The sequence below is a fragment of the Lontra canadensis genome, unplaced genomic scaffold (assembly GCF_010015895.1).
Source record: "Lontra canadensis isolate GAN:19392208 unplaced genomic scaffold, GSC_riverotter_1.0 scaffold47, whole genome shotgun sequence".
NCBI lineage: Eukaryota > Metazoa > Chordata > Mammalia > Carnivora > Mustelidae > Lontra > Lontra canadensis.
In genome coordinates, this window is record NW_022631041.1 from 1,250,019 (window position 1) to 1,271,604 (window position 21,586).

Below are 21,586 nucleotides of genomic sequence, written 5' to 3' on the forward strand. Positions count from 1 at the left end.
CTAAGCGTTTATTTTTGAGAATCATTAGTTAGATAGTACAAAGCTTTGAACCACCAGATAACTTAACAAGTACAAAATATTGGGGAGAACGGGCAAGATCACCCAGAAGTCATAAAATGAAGAAAAATGTATGATCCAAATTTTCTGTTGAATGTTACTGTATTTAAATGTTATTTTCACTTACTCTATTAATCCTTCCAACTAGCCTCTCTATAAAACTAAAATTTTTGTTTGTCTTTTTCTTTTCCCTTCTTTCTTTTCCTTTTCCTTTTTTTTTTTTTTTTTTTTTTTTAAGTAGCTCTAACTTAGATACAACTGTCCCAGATGACCACCAGCTAGGATCCAGGTCATGTCATTGACTATGAAATGACATCAACTGTCTCTTGCTTGGCAATCACAATGCAATGATATGGGGAAAGCTATTTTCTTTCCTCCAGCATTACTGGTGTTTCTATATTACATGCAAAAGAGAAATGAACATGGGCCCTGGGGACTCAATCATTGATTTTAAAAATAAAATACAGAAGACATGATTTACCTAGCTGATCAGATCATTCTAGCAAGGTCAAAGAGGCAACTAAGTTACTGGCTCCATACTGGTTTGTTTGGTAATACAAGTGATAAAAGTTCCTATCTCTGAGGTTCTAGAAATCATATTATATATATACATGTATAGAGCTGAGGGGCATAGAGAGAGAGAGAATTCATGTTGAATACTTGTGTGTATGTATCTCTTTACCTGGGCCTAACTGTTCTTACACTCTTTGCACAAAGCCATCCAAAACCTACCTATTTGGTAGTACAGCCACTAGCATGTAGACTACCTCAAAACATCAACCTTGTTATCTTACAAAGGGTCCATCTTTAAAGTCACTCCTTTAGGTTAAAGAACATCCCCTGAAAGACCATTTAAAATACAAATGTTACCTGAGTGCTGTAAGATATTAGCCCATTAAGCATCTACTGAACATATGAGTATGTACTAGTTTCTTACATTAGTTATCTGTCACCTAAAGGAGAGGAAAAAAAAAAAAAAAAAGAGTTTGAAAGAATGAGCAGGACTGGCCCAGATCTGGAAGCAGATGCAGTGGCATGAACCAAAGACAAATTTCATAAATCCTACGGATGCGGTCTTGCCTCTGTTTGTGATAAAACCCTGTATTATGAAATAAGATGGGCACCTGTATACCATCTGGGTAGCTGGAACTACCTAGAGCAAAAGTAAAACATCACTATTCTTGTCCCACTGTGGCTTCAGTCTGGAAGGCGGAGCGTACGTACTGCAGAACTGGGTGGCAGTAAGAGGGAATACCAGGTAGAGAAGAGCCTTCTGTCCCTAATACAAGGCATTTAAGCAGGGGTGTTGAGAAAAAAGGCATAGGAACAATGTCAGCAGCTGCAATGCCGCCTCAAAGTGCTGTAACAGACAGATCACCATGGTGAGGATAAGCTCATTCTGACTCAAAGACTCCTGGGCACGCTCAGAAAGAATTACTCTGAGTTTCTAGACTATAAACTTCAAGAGTAAATGAAAGTAAACACATCAGGTGAAAGTAACTATAGGGAAATCACTCCACAGGCAGGCTGAAGAGAAAGAGGCAAATTTCAAAATAGGTAGTATTAAGTTCTCAACAGTAATTATCAAAGCAGCTCTCATGCTAACATATAGTGAACATATAGCACCAGGCACCAAGTGCTTCACCTGTCTAAGTTCATGAAGTCCTCAAGCCACCCTGTGACATACGCCCTGTTAGCATCAGCACCCACACTATTTGAATGCAGAAGGAGACTCCGAGAGGTCAAGTAATCAGCTTGAGGCCACCCAGAGAGCAAGTGGCAGGGGCAGGGTTCGAATCCATGCAGCATGGTGTCAGAGCGCCTGCCTCTTACCCAGTATGCTCTCTGCTGCCTCTGTAGACATTCCCAAATGGGCCCAATAAAAACCAGAGAGAGGAAGTGAATATAGAAGGAAAGGATTATCCCAAGTATATATAAAGATAAGCAGAAATAATTTGAATACGTGAATTATGAAGTAAATAACCCTTTCCACTAGCCCCCCCAAAAGGGGAAGGTGTCTTTTCTCTGTTTTTATCACAGGTTGGAAAATACTGACCAGAAACCTATGAAATTGTTTCGTTGGAAGCTCTCCTAAGGCACTGTCCAACACAAATGACTATTTCTAGTGTACTGGAATTTACTAAATATCCCACACTACTGTCTCTTGGATGACAAAATGCCACCAACATTGTCAGTATGACTAGTGAGTCTATATTCATAATTTGAAGTCCTAGAATGAGTTTTCAGTTTTATGAAAACTTATGATTGAAATGAAAGGTAAATTTCATTGTGGAAATACCCGGTGTGCAAGGTTCACAGAGATGAGGACATGACTGTACATTTCCATCATCCCAGTTAACAGTTTTGATGTAAGCTCTTCCTGTTCCCTTCTCCAAAATTCAACAAATCATCTGCATGGGATGTTAAGACCTGCACCCAGTGCCTCACTCAGGAGGAGAAGCTGTCCCTCTGGGGACACCACACGGCTATCAGAATGTATTGATCTCATAAGCACAGTAACGAGGTTAGCGTGTAATGCTGAGCAGTAACCAGGGGCAACAGAATACAGTTCTGATGAGCCATACCTAGCTCCTTCTGTATGTTGTCAGGGATTCCTGTAATAGTCTTTCTCCTTTTGACTTTCTTCGGTCGTCTTACCAGAGTGTCTGTGTAAATTAGAGACCGCCGAAGGCTGGCCTGGCGATCGAAATTCTCCCCTAATATAGAGTAGTAGAACAAGCAAAGCAATGTTATTTTCAAGCAAGCCGACACCATGCACTTTCTTCCAGAAGCTGGTTGTAAAATGATAAGAAGGTATTAATAATGATGTTAGCCAGTCATATGATGATGGATGAATGCTGAAGGACAAAAAAAGGAAGGAAAGCACATTATCATCATAAGGCTTTTTTTTTTTTTTTCATTTCCAGGTGTGTGTCCTTCCAAAGGAAACACCTTGATCTCTTTTGCAGACATGCTGGGGTAACAAGGGCCAATCTGTTAATAACACACTTGAAGAGTGATTCTGTGTTATTTTAAAAAAATGGCTCATTTGGAAGTGTTTTACATAGGCCCTCTGGTCACTGAATCTCTCTTAAATCAGCGTACGTGAGACGGCAGTGGGCATATTGGGTTTTGGTTATCTCTTGTCCTCTGGAATGATACAAATAACTTATCAAGGATTTCTGGATGAAGAGCTTTTTCTTTCAGTCACAGAGTCTGACATTTGGACAGGCTGTGGTTATTGCTATGGTGTGAGATACAACTATCACGACCAATAAAAAGCCTTATAATGATCAAGTACTTTTACCACAATGAGACCCAGTTGCACTGCTGTTGTTAAAGCTGAATTGCTTTCTCTGTTTTATAATCACCTTTTACAATTGATCTTAATTCAGACACTTCCCGTAATTTTGCAATCAAACCTAGAATGCCGTATCAACAGGATTTTTTTTTATCTCTACATCGTGAGCTTGTGTGATTAACACACCAATGGGAAACCATAAAATAATACAGTATCAGTTACTGATTGGTCTGCTTTAAATTATTTGCCAGTTTAATTAAATAAACTTGTATAGCACTCTTTGTTAAATGGTTATTCTCCTCAAAAAGAGATTTAAAAAATATATTAGGTACACAAATTATACACTTCCATCACTCTTATGTTGTAAAAAAAATAAGTATGAAAACATTTACTCTTTTTAGCAATACTGATGCACATTCATAGTGGTACAGTGTACCCTCTATTTAAATAGGAATAAACTGCAAATAGAAACTTATCTAAAGAGAAGATAAAAGACCTGAACAATCAAAACCCAGTTCACCCAGGAAGCAACAAACTTAAATAAATACTGGCAACTTTGAAAATGCCTGCAACTTTGTTCCTAATGGAGAAAACCAGAAAGGACTGAGAGAAGACAGTGAGACACCAGAAGGAGCCAACGCTGTGATAAATGCATCACTACGAGAACATACATGGTGCTCATAAGGGGGAAGTCAGGACTTCCGTGGTCCATGAGTTCCTGCGGCAGAGGAAAACAATTTCCTTGTATCAAGGCATTAAGAACAGACAAAACATTGATAGTTCCATTTACCCTCTAGTTTTGCTTCCTAAAAAAACAAAAGATAAGGCACCCAAACTCCAAGGAAATTAAGAAACAAACCGTGAGAATGGACATCGAAGACCTATGCCGTTAAAGGAACCAAACTCTCCATCTTGCATCAGGACCTAAAAGGTCTGTCCCTCCCAGTGGACTAAACATTTCTTGAGGGTAGGTATCATGACTCACATGCCTTAGCACCCCCTGTGACACTCAGACACAAAGTAGGTATTTAATAAATACTTGCTGAGAGGAACTAAGTCCCTCCCTTTCACTGAGAAACAGCCTTAGTCATGGTTCCTACTTAGAAATAAATGTAGCTAACTCAGACATTAGTACAAAGCCAGTTTGTCAAAACTGCTGAAGCATGTTTACTCCTCTATTTATCTTCCAGGTGGAAGCCTGTTATCCCACATGGCAGAATATGAAACCTATGCATAGATACATTTCATCTGAAACGTTTTTTTCTCTTCAACTCCTAGAAAATGATGAGTCCCTACAGGACTGTGACTAAAGGGATTAAATTGATTTTCCGGCCGGCAGCTCATTGAGCTAATGTTCTACCTCTATGCCTGGCCGGCTTCACTCTGGATGGGAAACAGTGTATTTATCGGCATTTCTTCCCCCTGCTGAACCTGACTGAAAATCAAACTAGACGGTCAATGTTCATCCAAATAAATGAACATATGACAGTTCCCTATGGGAAGCTACATTTTAGTTTCAAAAGTCTTCTAGGGCTTCAGAAATACAACATTTAAGTAGCAGAAGCTATATAACACCTATGTCAATTTGACTGCTGAAAGTGAAAAATTTAAATACAATGCTTCTTCATATCAGAATATGAAAAAAAGCATCTCTTCATGAAATGTAAGTGTACATATGTGAACACTTGGATCCAGAAATACATAATTAGGTACTATATTTAATTATTACATTTGGAAAATGTTAACACGCAAAAGTCAATTGCATTTTGACATAACTCATACTGCTCACTTCTTTATTGTCATTCACCTTTCCTCTGTGGTATCTGAACGACTCCTTTTAAACTCTATGTACTTCATATCCACTTACGTCATCAACAGGAGAGAATTAGAGCTCAACGATATAGCACTGTTTACTGTTTTTACAATGCATTTCATTGTAAATAATTCTTTATTTCTGAAGCTATTGTTACTCTGTTTTAAATTTCCTAATCTCAGGAAAATACATTTATCCTAATTCCATTAAGGACTGTCATATTTCATAGCACAATCTTATCTTATAATACTACTGCTGAGGCATTTAATCATATATAATGTAATTATGTTTCTGCTGCATTTAATCAATCAAATAATGTAATGCATTTTCTTACAGAAAATATGTGTCCACATATTCCACCAAGCGATAAACACACTTTATTTCTGAAACACAGCTACTTCGAAAAGTAATCTTAAAAAGATATGACCTAGGTGCCTGAGAATCACATTCGGAAAGATCAACAATGTTAATTGCTAAGAAAAATAGAATAAAATACTATGGTATTTCTTTAGGCTTAAGTACAATAGGTATGGAAAAATGTACATGGAATTTAAAATAATTCATGCACTTATTTTCTAAATTTCTCTGGGATTCAAAATAGATGTCATTTTTATTCTACATCGAAGTTTTAAACGTCTATAAGGTTTTTACAAAATCTTCAATAACTATCAAAATGTAAAAACCTTTCTAACAGTGATCAACAGTGGTACCTTCAGAAGTACAGCAAGGGTGCTATGGGTTTTCATCCTAATTTTTTATGAAAATTCATCCTTACTGGTCACCTGTTTTTTGGGGGTCTGCCCTATAGATCTTCCTCTGTAAGGACTGATTATCAATGATGATTATTAATAATCTGTTTCATTTGAACACCCTATGCAATGGGTGTTCAATGCAACACATCTATTTTATATTTAGTACACCCTCCCGCCAAAACCACTGACCAATCTTTGTGAGCTCCGGAACTGATGAAGCAGGAAAATTTTGACTTTTAATCTTTCAACAACTCCTCTAAGTTTGTGAAATATTGCCTTTGAGCTTTATGTATCTTGTTATTTGTCCCCTTAAATATCACAGATGATTAAAATCTAAGCATAATATTCTAAAAGAACTTGAATTTCATATTTGGCAATATTCATATTCCAACTTAATATAACATATTCTAAAAATTTTATATTCAGAAGGAACCGATTTTTATTTGAAGAGTGCAGAATTCAAATTTATGGGAATCAAAATATAATTTTGCTATCCTATTAACTTTAAAATTGTTAATTCACTTGGTATTATTTTAAGCAATTTTCCCTTTTTCTACTTAAGCCAAAAGGTAAGAAAATGTATCATTTAGAAATATCACAAAACTGTTATTTCTTCACTTCTATAAATACTATATAAAACAACCCTTTAGAAGGGAAACATGTCATTGTTTTCTTACCTAGGACCATGTTTAGATGTTCTCAAATAAAATATTTAAAGTAAGATATTTTAAGTAATTCAATGAAAAAAAACACACACACACTTTTGAGGAATTGCATGGTATCAACCTTTGGTAACACAGTGTTCTAACAAGCAAGAAATATTTCATATGCACGCACAAGTTTTAATATTCCTTTCACTAAACAAAGAGCAGGAAGCCAGAGTAAAGCTATTTACCACTGATTTATAAATGAGATGCTAAGAGCACGTAACAAACAAAAGCCCAAGTGCGTTTAGAAACCTATCTGCATAGCAAAGCATACCAGTTATGTTAATGGGAACCACATCAGCCTGGACCGTCTGGGCTTGCTGTCGCATCTTCTCTTCTGGTGTTGGCAAGGGAAGTGACTTGGTCCAATTTGTTTGAGTATTAAGGTCAGAGAAGTCACTTGAGGTTGGCGTTTTAGGTCTCCTGATGGAAATAAGTCTTTCTTCTTCTGATGAAGAAATAGAACACTACAGGGGAAAAAGGAAGAAGAGGTATAGCGTGTAAACAGCTGGCAGGAACATTTAAAAACACGTTTCTTATTTAAAAAAAAAATTTTTTAACTGATTTAAAGCAACCAAACAAAAAGGTTACGTTTAAGAAAGAAGCAATGGTTTGCAAGAAAACTGTTCTTCACCTTGAGCTTGACCAGTTACAGATAAAACGATTTACACTGTGGCCTTAGTCTCTAAACCATGAGGACTGCAAAAGGTTTTGCTGACCCACAATATCTTTTCAGTTCTTCCTGCTTTTCCTATACTTACTGTGGTCAGAAAGGTTATGGATTTCGTTTACCACAAGAAGCCTAGAGAAACATCATGGCTGTGGCCATCGGTTTCCATTTTTATTAAAATTTTATTTGCTCACCGTAATTTCTATTTCTCAATCTTATTTCTTTTAGGCACTGACTTCAAGGAACACTTCTGAAATCATAAGGCTATTGTTACTCAACTGTGTGTGCTCTTCTGAAACCATTTATATGAAAAAAATCAGTGTGAAATTGTTAAAATTCTAAGAAGCTGACTGAAGCTCTCTGCTTTGAGCCTTATCAGAATTCCATGAAAACATTTCTGGCAAGGTCTGTTTTGATACAGATTAACATCCTAACTGGGGAGCCCGTTTTCCATCTTCTTCTTCCCAAACCATCTTAAAAAGCGTAAGCAAGAAAGCTGGCAAGCACTTTCTGATGGACTTCACGTGGCTGCTGAGCAGCTGGTTCTTCGACAGAGCAGATCCAAGACCTCAAAAGAAATACAGTGTGCTCACAAACAACAATGATGACCAAATAAGGGTAACTGGCTTTTGTTGGGAAATGGCAATAACATACAATAAATGTCTAAGAATGGCTCTTCGAGTTGAAAGCATTTCAACTAACTTCCACCTGTGAAAATAAGGCATTTAAAAGAGTTTTACTTTTCCAAGGTTCCCCAGGAGTTATCTGTGTCACCAGCACCCAAGTCAGTTCAACACTTCCCTCCCCAAACCACAAAGGGGGTTACCCTCCTCACTTCTAATACCATAGCTTTGTTTGCCTATATTCGACCAAAGGGAACCATGGTGTACATTCTCTTTTGTAACTTACTTCTTTCATTCAACATCATGTTTGTGAGGATTCATCTATCTTTAAAAGGCAGGCATTGATATCTTTCTGGATTTAATGCAAGTTTCTAAGAGGACACTGGTAAGAAATTTATAGAAATACATCAGTTAGAAATTTCACTCACTCAGAAGAACACTGTCACCACTGCTTATTACTATTGGATTCACCTTATTGTAAAATATCTGTTTTTATTCTACAACTACCAGCCCTCCACAAATTTGAAAAAGACTGCAGAAGAGCCAACAGAAAAGGTTTGGTGTTGGGGACAGGGTCTAGACTAATAATCTGAAGACTGGAGTCCATTCACTCTATCCTTGTTGGTCAAGTCATCTCCAGGCTATTCCTGAACACTGAAGTTTCCTTTGCTATAGGTTTACCTCCTGAATCCCCCCAAAGAGCTACTCTTAAGACCTGTGGTATCTGTAAAAATGTCTATGACAAATATCATGGAAATGAAGGTAATGGTCATAAAACGTGACTCCAGGAAAGCAAAATCATGAATTGACAAGTACCCAATTTTTTCTTTTATTGAAAAAACACTACCAATAATAAAGGTGTTGTAGAAATAAATGATATAAAATAAATCATAATTAAACATCTCTATTGTTGACTTTATATTCTTGATACATAAAACATGTAAAATGATATTCAAGTTTCTTTCCCACCAAAGGAAAATGTGAAATATTTGTAATTAAACTGACAAATAAATATAGTCAACTTATGATGAGCATATGTTACTGACATCTGATTATGGTACTAAATTATACCATATCCATTCATGTTTAATCCACTTCTGAGAAAATGGTTACAACTCCTACAGATCCTTGAAAGACAATCAAAGGAATTTTGGGGTCAGCAGCAGTAGCTAAGCCAGAGTGATATAAATACATTACTTCCAGCCTTTTTGCACTTGTAACATTCTTGTTAAATTTGACTTCTATATTCTCTACCCTTAAGACACAGACCCACACATACAAAGTAAATTAAAACTAATTTTATACGAGAATTTCATGAAAGTTTCAGGACACTGAAGACTGAGCCTCTACCTAGTAAACTGGGTTACTCCAATTTTCTGATGTACACAGAGAAGTAATTTTTCAGGTAATCCTGAAATATGGCACAAGCTTTGAAGGCCATGGGAAGCACATCCTAACAGTGAGAAAAGTAAAGCCGCAGCTTCATGGAGGATAAATGCAGGGTGACATCCTGCAGAGAGGGTTCCCTTTTCCATGCGACATCTACCAAGGGAGACGGTGAATGAAGCACTGTCTCACAGTCTGTGTGCATCTCAGTGGTGCTCATCAGCCCCAGTAACCTACTTTGCTTTTAGTTGGCTGACAGCATCAGGACTGACAACTGATCACAATGAAACAGTCCTTCGGTTTAGTCTTGCTGCCATGGGATAATCACCAGGGATAGCTCCAGTATGACAACTTTCAAAGGTAATCTGTTCTATAAAGTGATCCCTTCATTTGCAAGAAAATTTCCCAAGCACAGCAGAGAATAACGTTATATACAAATGTGACTATTACGCAGTGCTTAAACGTACTAAAGAAAAATTAAAGCCAGGACAGTAATGACTTCCAGAACAATCTGACTCCTATTCCTCCTAGTATTTATAAACACAGCAAGGGGCACAGGAAAAAACCTCCTGCATCTCAACAGCAGAACACATCATAATTACTCCAGTAAGGTGGATATTGTAATGCTCTGGCTTATTACGTTAGTTTCTCAACTGGTCTCCATACTTCTGTCTATGTTGACTACCTTCCCACTCTAAGTCTATTTCTCAGAGGCCAGGGGACCCTTTTAAAATGTAAGTCTGATCATGTTGCTCCTCTGCTCAAGCCCCCCAACATCCTTACTATGACCTTCAAGGCCCTACATGATCTGCCATTGGCCCTCTGCTATCTCTGACCGCCTGCTCTTCTATCCCTTATCCTACTCCAGCCACACCACCCTTTCCATGCACTTTCTTGTATATATCATGTATTCTCCTGCCTGCCTCAGGGCCTTTGCAACTGCTGCTCCTATCTGCTGACGTGCTCTTCCCTTAGACATCTACATCTTATTTTCCTTCGGGTGTTCATTCAAGAATCCCCTTCTTGTTGAGGTCTTACTTCTTCAGTATCCCTAAAATTTTATCTCCTCCCCAATATTTTGTTTCTCCCCTCTCTGTTCTTTCTCTTTAGCCCATATCACTTGTATCCATAAATTTCAGTTACTCGTCTTGTTTATCTCTCCCATGAGAATTTAAGTTCCATGAAGCTTTAAATCAGAACTGCATGGAGAACCCTTGAAGAATTTTCGCTAACAAAGGGTCACCATTTAGTAACTGATTGCTACATGCCTTGCTCTGGGTTGCAGGCTTTAAAGAAATTGATACCTCATTTTCATCTTTAGAGCATTAGCCTCATTTTATAAATAAGGAAATAGAGCAAAGTAAGTTTACTTTTGGGAACTACACAAGTGAACAACCGGGATTAGAACCCAGAATTGACCCCTCAAAGTCTCTTAAACAGTGTAAAATATCAACCCGGCAATATTTGCAATCAATTACTGGGTTGTCTGATCCAAAGATAAAAATCTCCATTTGTATCTCTTATTTAAGAACTAACCTTTTGCAAATCTATAAAAGCCCCCAGGTGTGGTGTAATAAAGAAGCACTATTCCCCAGAGTGAAACACTAAGCATCAGCACCCTGGCTCTGTCATCTCGTAGTTGTAGGTTTTGAGCAACTCAAGCTCCCTGTGTTCAGAAGACAGTAACTCCCAATAGCTTCACCATACTTCGTATTAATGGAATCCCTCAATATGGACTCAATTATTTTTCTAAACATTGAGTTTAAAGTTGGCTTGCTTTCAGAACTTAAATGCAGTTTTTAGACATGTCCATTGGTCAATAATGTGCATCAATTCCCCATATCTTAGTCCTGGAAGGAATGGAGAGTCACAAATGAACCAAGAAGCCACAGTATCTTGCACCAAAATACTTAATTTAGAAAGGGAAGTCACCAGCCACCCCAGCACTTGTTTTGTAGATTTTGGATGCTGCAAACCCGCATTTCAGAGACTACTAGGCTCTGCCTGGAAATCAGACAAGCTCCCACCAGATGGACAGTGGAGCCTGAAATATGATGTCTTTGGCAGCTGGCCAAGTTATCAAAAAGTGAGCTTAACTGTGAATCATAGTCTAGCCCAGGCTTCTTTTTCTTTCTTTCTTTCTTTCTTTCTTTTTTTTTTTTTTAAATCTGCTATGCTCTTAGAAATTAGAAACTAGAATTATAACCAGAGCTAAATTTAGCACTCATGTAGCAATTATTACATGAAAATACAGAACAGATGAAACTATACAGAGCATTATTTAAGAGAATGTCAACATGTAATCCACTCATTTTTGTAGGACACTTATTCAGTCTTTGGCGATTTTCTTCCCAGAATTACACCTCTCTTTACTCTTGGTTTTCAAGATTTTAGATGGTTTCATAAGGTGTCAAAACTTCTGCAGTCTTTTTTGGCTTGTACTTCCTCTACCCTCAGTGTATTCAGACAAAGAATCAGACTTAATTCTGTTCTGTCCTATTTTTCTTTCCCCCTCTGGACCAACAACAACCAAAAAAGAAGGGATGGTAGACATGGATCCACACAGAAACACAGTTCATGGTTCATCCAGCAACTCCCATGACGGCCCAGTAGGGGTGACCATGTCCACATTATTAAGTAACTGTCTTCCTTTTCTACCCATCAGTGTATTATTCCATTTACTACAAAGCTAGCCCCTTTATCAATGTTACCTATTGAGTTAAAATACTGTGGATTTCAACTCTTGCATTAAGTGATCTTTCCCTTAAAATAACAGAAGATACTTAATTAGAACATAAATGTTTAAAATCATTCAGCATTTGTTTTTAATCTTTGAATTTCCATAAATGATATATACAAAGTATGTAACATAACATGACTATATCAGAACTTAACTACCAACCCATGACTTACATAAAATATTACCAATAACCGCATCTACCTCCATGTTCCTCCTTGCATCCCCCAAGGTAACCCCTCTCCTGAGCTATGCACTAATCATCCCCTGACTTTTTGTGATGTGTGTACAAACAGGTGTAAATTACATGTTTATATTTGCTTTGGCTTTAATAAAAATGGTTTCATTCTCTGTGTTGTGTTCTTATGTTTCTAAGATATAAGAACACTATTTTTGTGTGAGCCTACAATTCACTCATTTTACGGGCATACATTCCATTCCAATGCCATATTTATCTATTCCCTCTTTTATTGATGAATAATTGGGTTGTAAAAGCTGTTCTTTCTGTCATCTCAACAATTCAGAATGCCCAAAGAGAAAGAGGTGAGGAGGAGAAGGCTGACGTTGCTAACACTCAATTCCCCCATATACTCCCCATGGGAAAGCAGGAGCTCTGGAGCCACAGATCTGGATTTGAATCCTGGCTCATTTTTAATGATGCTGAGGGTGTTCACTGCCATGACTGTGATGGGCTCATGTGTATTAACATATGTCAAAACTTGTGAAATTGTATAATTTAAATATGTGTGTTTATTTTACATAAACTGAATCTCAGTAACGCTGATCTAAAAGAGAGATTTCAGTTTCAGTATCTTAAAACTACGTGATCTGAAGCAATGATATCATCTCCCCAAAATATAGTTTCTTCATCTGTGATTGTGTATAATCCAAGCTACCTCTTGTGGCTGCAGTAAGTACTAAATAGATTCACATACAGCATTAAGCCTAGTCTTTGGCTCCTCAACTTCTCCGCATGCTGGCACTTGATTCCATATTGGGAGATGATAGAAATATCAACAAGACAGGAATGCTATGTCTCCATTTAGAGGGGAAGGCAGAAGTGAAGAGAGCCTTATTCCAGTGTAATGGGATGTTTACAACAAGAGAAACTGGGACAAGTTACTAGAGACACCCTCAATGGTCTGAATGCATTAAGGCCTGGAAAAATGACCATCCCCAGTCCTCTCATTCTTGCAAGACACAGAGTAACAAGGTGTCCCAAATTGTAGCACACTGAACACATGGAGCTAGCAGACTCCTCTGTGTTCCCACAGTGCCCTGAAATGACTCACACAGAGAGGCCCAGTACAAATGACTGTATGTAGAGGTATCATGGGTTTTTTCCAGACCATAAACCACATGAGGCCAGGTACTATGTGTACGTACTGAGGCCAAGGAGCACGTAAACGGTTTAAAAAAAAAAGTCCAAAAATCATGAATGAATGACTATCAGACAAGTCAACAGTAGAATGAAAAATGACAATAGCAGGCATAATGAGAAGGAATTTGGTTCATTTAATAACCTTGCCCTTTTGTTTCACCAACATGGCACAATGAAAAGGAAATGGAGTATAAAGTAAGAGGCCTTGCACTCATGTCCTCCCTGACACACTCTAGCCATGTGCTCCTAGGAAAGTAAGTAATTGCATAAATTCTGAGTCGCAGACTTCAGATCATTAAAATGACAGTAATGATTACAAAACACTTCTTTCACAGGAGTTCCCATGGAAAAGGAGATATACTGTGTAAAAAGTTTGGAAAATGTTCTAAAATGTTGTACCGTTATTATAAAGTTAATACTAGTATGACCGATAGTAGCTCTACTTGGCGATAACCTACAAAGACAAAACCACCAGAATTTTTTTAGTAGTTGCTCAAACCTCTCAAATTCATTACTTTAGGCAAGAAATTCTATGTGGGTGGAATAAGAGACTGAGGATGACGGGGAGAGTGGCCAAATGTCACTGTCCATGAAGTCATTTTCTTTCAAGTCTGGTTGAAAAATCAAGCAGTTTAATGATACTGTACTAATCATTACTTGAGCATATTCTGTGTGCCAGGCACCAGCGAAGAATTCCATAAACCTTAATTCATTTCAACCTCACCACATCCTTCTCCAAGGTAGGTAAGGTAGCCACGTAATTTACTATCAAAGCCAGAATTCCTTAGAAAGTGAAAGGGGGCTCTGAATAATTACATATGCTAGCAGCTGTAAACCAGTCCTGTCCTGAGCAAACCACAACACGGGGCTTATAACTCTTTATAGTGTGGAAACTGAAGCTCATGGAGAGAAGCAATTTACGCAAGACTACTCGGCTTCGACAGGTGGAAAAGCCACCCCGTATCAGTGTTCTCAAGCATCATGTGATATAAGCCTCCCACCTGTGCACTTACAGAGCAAGGCTCCTGTCCTATTGTCTTCTTCAAAGTCCTTCTTTGATTTAAATATGCCTCATCAATGAGGACTAAAACAGAACCTGAGATGCCAGTTCAAGGAATAACAGAAAATGGAAAATCTGGGGTTCTATCAATACTATTAAAGCCAACCTTTTATTGCTATAATCCCAGTCTAATTTATGTGTTTGGGGGTTAATTTTACACAAGAGATTGAGTAACCCATGACTGACATCCTTTCTGTTGAGACAATGGGGCCTCTATGAATGTTTCCCTGATGCAGTGAACCTATCCTCAAATACAACCTCCAACAATGGCAGTTGAAGAAATGCCCTATCAACTCACAGTAAATGTTTTGCCATCTCTAACTGAACTTCCTTCAAATACCCGAAAAACCTGTTTGGCAGTACCTGGTACACACTGAAAACTGAAAGAAACAAAACCCCTCAAGACTCCACCAGTACTGAAGCAATGACTTACTCTCTGATTTCACAGTTGGAAAAAAAAAGTTATTTTGTGAGATTTCTAAAACCCTTTGCAGACAGCATTTTTCAATAAGCAGGTTTATATATAACTTCTATCACTGGATATTTTAATTATTTTTCTTGTTACACTTTGAAAGATACACATAGGTATCATTAGCAAAACACCATTCCTTACACCAAGAACAGGAGTCCTACTTCGTAAATGTTTTGCATTAGCATAGACTGTAGAAGAAATAATTCTCTAGAATAAACACCCAGAACACATGTCCCCTAGGTTTTCTGTTCTAATTTAGGTGTTTAGCCTTTACCTTATTAGTAACTCTCATTTTAGAAGAGTGCCTCCATCCTGGGCATGTAATAAATGCTTCATATGGTTGAATGCAAATTAGATGCTTTTCACTCTATATGCTTCTTTCAATGTCAGAGTATTTGCAGCCTAAAGCACTTGTTAAAGTCTATGTAGTCCACTGTTCTCACCATACGGCTTACCAAGGAAAATACAAACTGAAGTATTTCCCCAGAATTTTCCCTCACATCAACATCTACATAGTCTGTATCTAAAATAACCCCAACTGTCAGAGTGACTTTTAAGAACACGAACTGCACTTAAGGGTCTTAGTCTTAACACGGAAACCATAAACTGCTGGCTGGGAGCCCCTTTTATAGTTACTGGACTCCCATGGGATTTTAAATGCCAACTTGGTCATATACCATCAAGATTTAGGTCTTCTCCTGAACTTTATATTCTAAATTTAACATTCTGTCCCACTGGTCTGTATACCCAGGTTCCACACTGAGTCATTCCTGACTCTTGAATACCCGGTGAGGCCAGTTCTCCTTTCTTAGTGCTCCTCGACCTTACAGCTTTCCTAGCTTTGACCCTTAAGATTCAGCCTCTCTGGTTCTCTGTTCTCTCCCTCCTCCTCCCATCCCCCAAATTAACTCTAAACCAAACCAAAACTAAACTAGTGAACTTCTTATTGGTACTGTGTTAATTTTGTAAATTAACTTGGACAGAAATGAGTTTTTTGATACTGAGTCCTCTAAGAGCATAAATCTTTTCATTTATTCAAATCTTGAGTTCTTCTACAGTATTTAAAATTTTTTGCACAAAAATGTTACACTTATTCATTTATCCCTACTTTGTCTGCTAGCACAACTTATGATTTTTCCTACATCTTATAACTTTCTTTTGTAGATATGAAAATTATTGATTTCTATACATCAATTTCATACCTTACTCTGTCACTGAATTCTACTATTGATCGCGGTTTCAAATTTTTATTTTCTTGGATTCACCAAGTATACAGACTTACCGTGTACAAAGAATGATAATATCATCTCAGGCTTTCCTATTTTCTAGCCTCTTCTTCTACACCTTTTCTAATCGTTCTGCCTAGTCTTCCCCAATAATAGTGATAGTGAATGTGTGGTCTTATGCCTCACTCTAACAAGAATGGCTCATTAAAAATCATGTTGGATTTGGTGACAATGCAGATACATTTTAACTTATGAGTATCTTCTTGTTCCTATATTATAGGTTTTTTTTTTTAATCAAGAATAGCTATTGCATTGTATCAAATACCTTGTCAGTATTTATGGTTTTGACCTGATTTTTCTCTTCAACATGATTGCCATGTGATTAGACTAACCAATACTGAAGATCCTTGCATTATTATTATTGGGATAAATCCAGGTTGATTTTTTAGTATTTGTCTTGTAATGAGATGTTAGATTATGTTTCTTAACATTCCACTTATGACTTCCAATGACAATATTTGTGAGTGAGACTTGCCAGTTGATTTTCTGCTTTGTGTAGTCTTTGTCAGGTTTGGTGGCCTCAGGGTTAAGTTAATTCATTAAAAAAAAAAAAAAAACACCATATTCTTTTTCTTTGCTCTGCGAAAGTTTCAAGCATTGGATTTACTTACTCTTTTTTTTTTTAAGCTTTTATTTATTTATTTGACAGAGAGAGATCACAAGTAGACAGAGAGGCAGGCAGAGAGAGAGGAAAGGAAGCAGGCTCCCCACTGAGCAGAGAGCCGGATGCGGGACTCGATCCCAGGACCCTGAGATCATGACCTGAGCCGAAGACAGCGGCTTAACCCACTGAGCCACCCAGATGCCTGGATTTACTTACTCTTTAAAAGCTTTAATAGAACTTTCTCTACGAAACCATCTAAGCTTGGTGCTTTTCACAACTTGGTCCTTTTTTTTTTAATGGACTTCATTTTTCTACCCAGCTTTATCAAGATACAATCAACATATAACATTGTATAAGTTTAAGGTATACAATGTGATAATTTGATATATGTATAGACTGCAAAATGATTGCCACAATAAGATTAAATCCATCCACTACCTAACATAATTATCTTAATTATCTTTTTTCCGATCAATCCCATCTGAATTTTTGATAAAATTTCTCTATTTTTAAAAATAGAAATCAGTCTGTTAAAATACTCCCTTTCTAGAAGTTCTACAGTTAGATTGGATACATTATGTAAATTTGAAAATCAGTTTCATCTAACAAAAGATGGTATATATAACTTTTGTTATAAATACATAATCACAAAGTGCTCTGCTTCAAAAATATGTTAGTGACTTCCTAAGAACTATGCAATAAAAGCTAACTCCTTCATTTAGCATGGCCCTCCTGTGATCCCACCTCAGTCTCCCTCCACCACTATCCGAGGAAACACTCTTGGTGAACTCAACACAAAGAGCTAATCCATCTCTCACCTGCCTTGGTCCTTCACAACCTCACTTCCAACATGGCCCTACCACCCACTCTCAGAAACATGCCCTCGACTTAATCATTACATAATGTCAGATGTGAGGTCTTAGTAGTGGTTCAATCATTGGTAATTCTATAGAATTTACTTATGGTGTGAGAATAAAAAAAAAAATCAAGAAAGTTCTCAACATTTTTCACTTAAGCATCTAGTGGAATGGAGTTATGGTTTACCGAGCTGGGGAAAACTATGAGAGGAGCAGGTAGGGTTGGGAGAATCACATGTTAGGATTTGGGAAATCTGAGATACCCATAAGACATTTAGGTAAAAATGGATAATAAGCAGAGAAATGCATGAGTCTGGACTAGCAAGAGAAATTTAGGAAACTTCAGTGCATGGAACTTAAGGTCATGGGACTCAGTGAAATCACCCAAGGAATGAGCAGGTTTCAGAGGAGCAGAATTACACCAAGGTTCAGACAAATGGAAGAGCATCCAATAAATGACTGAGAAGCAATGGATCATGAGCAATGAGGAAAACCAGAGTGTGTGGTCTCTTGAAAGCCAAGCACAGAAAGTATTTTAAGAAGAAAAGAATAGTAAACTATGTCAAAGGCTGCTGAGAGGTTGAATCAGAGGAAGGCTGAGAACTCACTGTTAGATCTGGCAAGGTAGACATGATGATTAGACTTAACAAGAGTAATTTCAGCAGGATGGTGGGGATAAAAGCTTATTTGGAGGGGGTTCAAAGGAGACCGTGAGAAAAAGCGGTGTTGATAACAAGTCTAGACAGTTCCTTGGAGAAGTTCTTTAAAAGAAGAACTGGAAAACATGGCAGACTTTGGAGGGGGATGAAAGGTCAAAGGAGGGTTCCATCAAGATGAAAGAAAACATAGCATGTTCAAATAATGATGGTTATGATGCAACAGAGAGAGAAAACTGATTAGGTAAAAGGGAGAGGGGTAAACTGCAGTTATGAAATCCTTGAGAAGTTGGCCTTAATCATTCCACTGGAAAACGACCAAGTCTTCACTACATGCCAAACCCAAATTTAGGCACTTGGGATTCAACAGCGTAGAAAGCAGCAAGGACTATTCACCCATTACAGTGGCAGGAAAGGGTGAGTAGATGGTGGAACAGATGTAAGCAGTTCAATAGGTCTGGTTGTGAAAGGATGTACCTTTGGACTGTGCGCGCCCCACCCCCCTGCCCCCACCCAGTGTAGTAAATATCAAAGACAGTTAAGTATCTGAGAGTAAAGTAGAGAACATGGTGTTTGGAGATTTGAGAAGGTGTGAAATATAATTTGGTAGAGTGGAAGAATGAATGATGAGTTGGTATGGTAGGACTGCTGCCACTTTAGGTTTGAGGTCAGGAATTTACAGTACAGCTAGCTTATAGACGCTGGTGTTTTCCTCTAGTTTTGTTCAGCTAACCAGGCTTTAGTACAGAGCAGGGGTAGAGCTGCACTAAACTGGGGGACGGATTTCTGTAGGAAACTGGCAGAAGGGGAGAGGGGCCAGCAGAGTTCAAAGTGTATGGAAAGAAGAGACTATAAGTGTGGGCCATGAAATCTAAGCAGGGGAAGATGACTGACAACATGAAGAGGGTAGGGTCCGTGGAAGAGAATTTCTCAAGGGTCATGTAATTTTTGAAATGGGATTCAAGAAAGGGAGGGAGGGAGGGAGGAAGAAATGACATTCTAGAGGGATCAAGCTGGAAAGACAGTAAATGAAATTATCCTTGACTCTTCTTTTTCTTATAATTTCAGGAAATTCTATAGGATCCACTTTTAAAATAAAGCTAGAATCAGGGTACCTGGGTGGCTCAGTTGGTTAAGCATCGCCTTCAGCTTAGGTCATGATCTCAAGGTCCTGAGATCAAGTCCTATGTTTGGCTCCCTCCCTTTTCCCATTTTTTCTCTCACTCTCTCAAATGAATAAATAAAATCTAAAATAAAATAAAATAAAATAAAATACTACCACTGCCACCCTGGGCCAGCCCACATCATCTATATCTTTGCCAGGATTACTGCAATGGCCTAGGGACTTGTATCTCTACTTCCATCTTCAACTCTCCACAGTCTTACCGCCATATAGTAGCTGTTATATTAAATAGTAAATCAGATCATGCTACTTTCCGCCTCAGTTCCTCCAGGACCTCCCCATCTCATGTAGGAACAACAAATCCAAAGTTGTCACCATGCCCAATCCAGCCACTCTGGTGGTATCTGGCTATTTCCCCCACAGGATAACCATATTATTTTCTCCAGGCCTTTGCACTTACTATCTCTTCTTCCCAAAGACAGTCACATGCAGTGTTCCTACACTTCATTCTGAGGTCTACTCTAATGACACCCTCAGAGAGCCCTTCTTGGATACTCTAAAAATAGCACACTATCTAAAAATAGCAGCCCTGTCACTCTAAAACTCTCCTTACTACTGTTGTATTTTTCTTCATAACATGTATCACCACTCTGTGTTCTGTTCGCTTACTGCTGTTTTCCCTTTGATGACAGGGACTTCGTCTTTTTCACTTGATGGGTTGGCAGAACCTACAAAGGTGCTTGCTTTGTTGGAGATGCTGCGTAAGTATTCGTTGAGTCAATGAATGAATGAGAGCAGCTTTTTAAAAAAGATCTCAGAGATTGATCTTATTCCACTCCCCACTTTCTAGATATGGAAATGAATGCCTGGAAGGCCCAAGTGATACATCCGAACAAAGCCAACAAGTGGCAAAGCTAAGACGTGAAATGTGTCTCCAAGCTCCCAGGATACCACCCTCTCTTAATTTCACCTCTTAGAATCTCCCTTTCTTGCCACTGACACAGCCACTCTTTTGCTCTAGTCCTCGTTGTGACTTGCCCACTGCAACAGCCCTATGACTCTTCCCCTTGCATATCCTTACCATCTCCCCAACCCTCCCCACTTCCCCACCGCCAAGCCAGAAGAATTTCTCTTTCACGTGCTACTATGTGACAAACACTTCCTGCAGCAGGTAATACGTAAAACCTTTTTATTCTGGCTATTCCCTACCAGAGAGCTGTAACTTCCTTGAGGCAAGTACAGATACCTTACTAATCATTGCCTTTTGCGGTATCTGGTATATGTCATATATTCTTAAGAAACATTTACTGCATCAGCTGCTCTACTCCACAGAATGCTCTCCAAGATTTCTGCCTGGATCACTCTTTTCATCCCAATCACCTCTTTGCTCAGGAAGCCTTGCCCTTTTCATTTGCAATGGCAACCTCCCCTCTGTCTCTTTCTGCTTTATTTTCTTCCAGAGTGTCTATCATGTTCTAATACAGCATTACTGCTAATTTGCTCGTGTCTCACTGTCAGATCAACCACTATTAAGGGCGAGGATTTCTTCTGCTTGCTTCACTGTTACGTCTCCAGCACCTAGAATAGTCCCTGGCACACAGGACCTGAGTAATAGTTAACTTGAAAATGAATTGTAATTCTGTGCTTAAAGTAGTTATGTTTAGGAACACACCGAGGAGGGATAAAGGAATACGTCCCAGGGACTACCAATGATGGCTGTGCCACGTAGAGACTTCTGTGCATCATTGTGATTTGGTGAGCAGTGAGGGGAGGGACACAGAGATTTTTTATAAGGACTCCTGATTCAGGGTATGTACGTAGTAGTGACTGTTCTGGAAATAACTGTTGAATGAATGAGCCAGCAACACAGCCCATCATGCACTAGGCACTATGTGGGGTGCACACCAATGAAACCTTCTCCTTCAATGGAAGCTACTTCAGCACTAGTTGCGGGGTTGGGGGGGCGGGAAGGACCCATAGGAAGTGGCAGAAAAAGCACAATGACCTACAAAGGTTAATTTCCACACCCATTTTAGGCTTTTGTGACTGAAAGCAGTACTAGATCTTGTTGACTTATACGTACTTAAAAAAAAAAAAAAGC

At 38.4% G+C, this 21,586-nt stretch overlaps 1 protein-coding gene across 11 annotated transcripts in view; it reads right to left on the reverse strand.

The window, feature by feature from the left end:
- The window catches only part of NHSL1 (NHS like 1), a 226,204-nt gene that overhangs the window by 12,661 nt on the left and 191,957 nt on the right, over positions 1-21,586 (reverse strand). For 9 of the 11 annotated variants that reach the window (XM_032873029.1, XM_032873039.1, XM_032873037.1 and 6 more), the window contains exons 4-5: positions 6,905-7,097; positions 2,643-2,774 (exon numbers count right to left, since the gene is read on the reverse strand). In XM_032873029.1, coding sequence (XP_032728920.1) covers positions 2,643-2,774; positions 6,905-7,097 — 325 coding nt within the window. The remainder of the gene's footprint in view (positions 1-2,642; positions 2,775-6,904; positions 7,098-21,586) is intronic. The other 2 variants (XM_032873031.1, XM_032873032.1) reach the window with 1 other exon arrangement.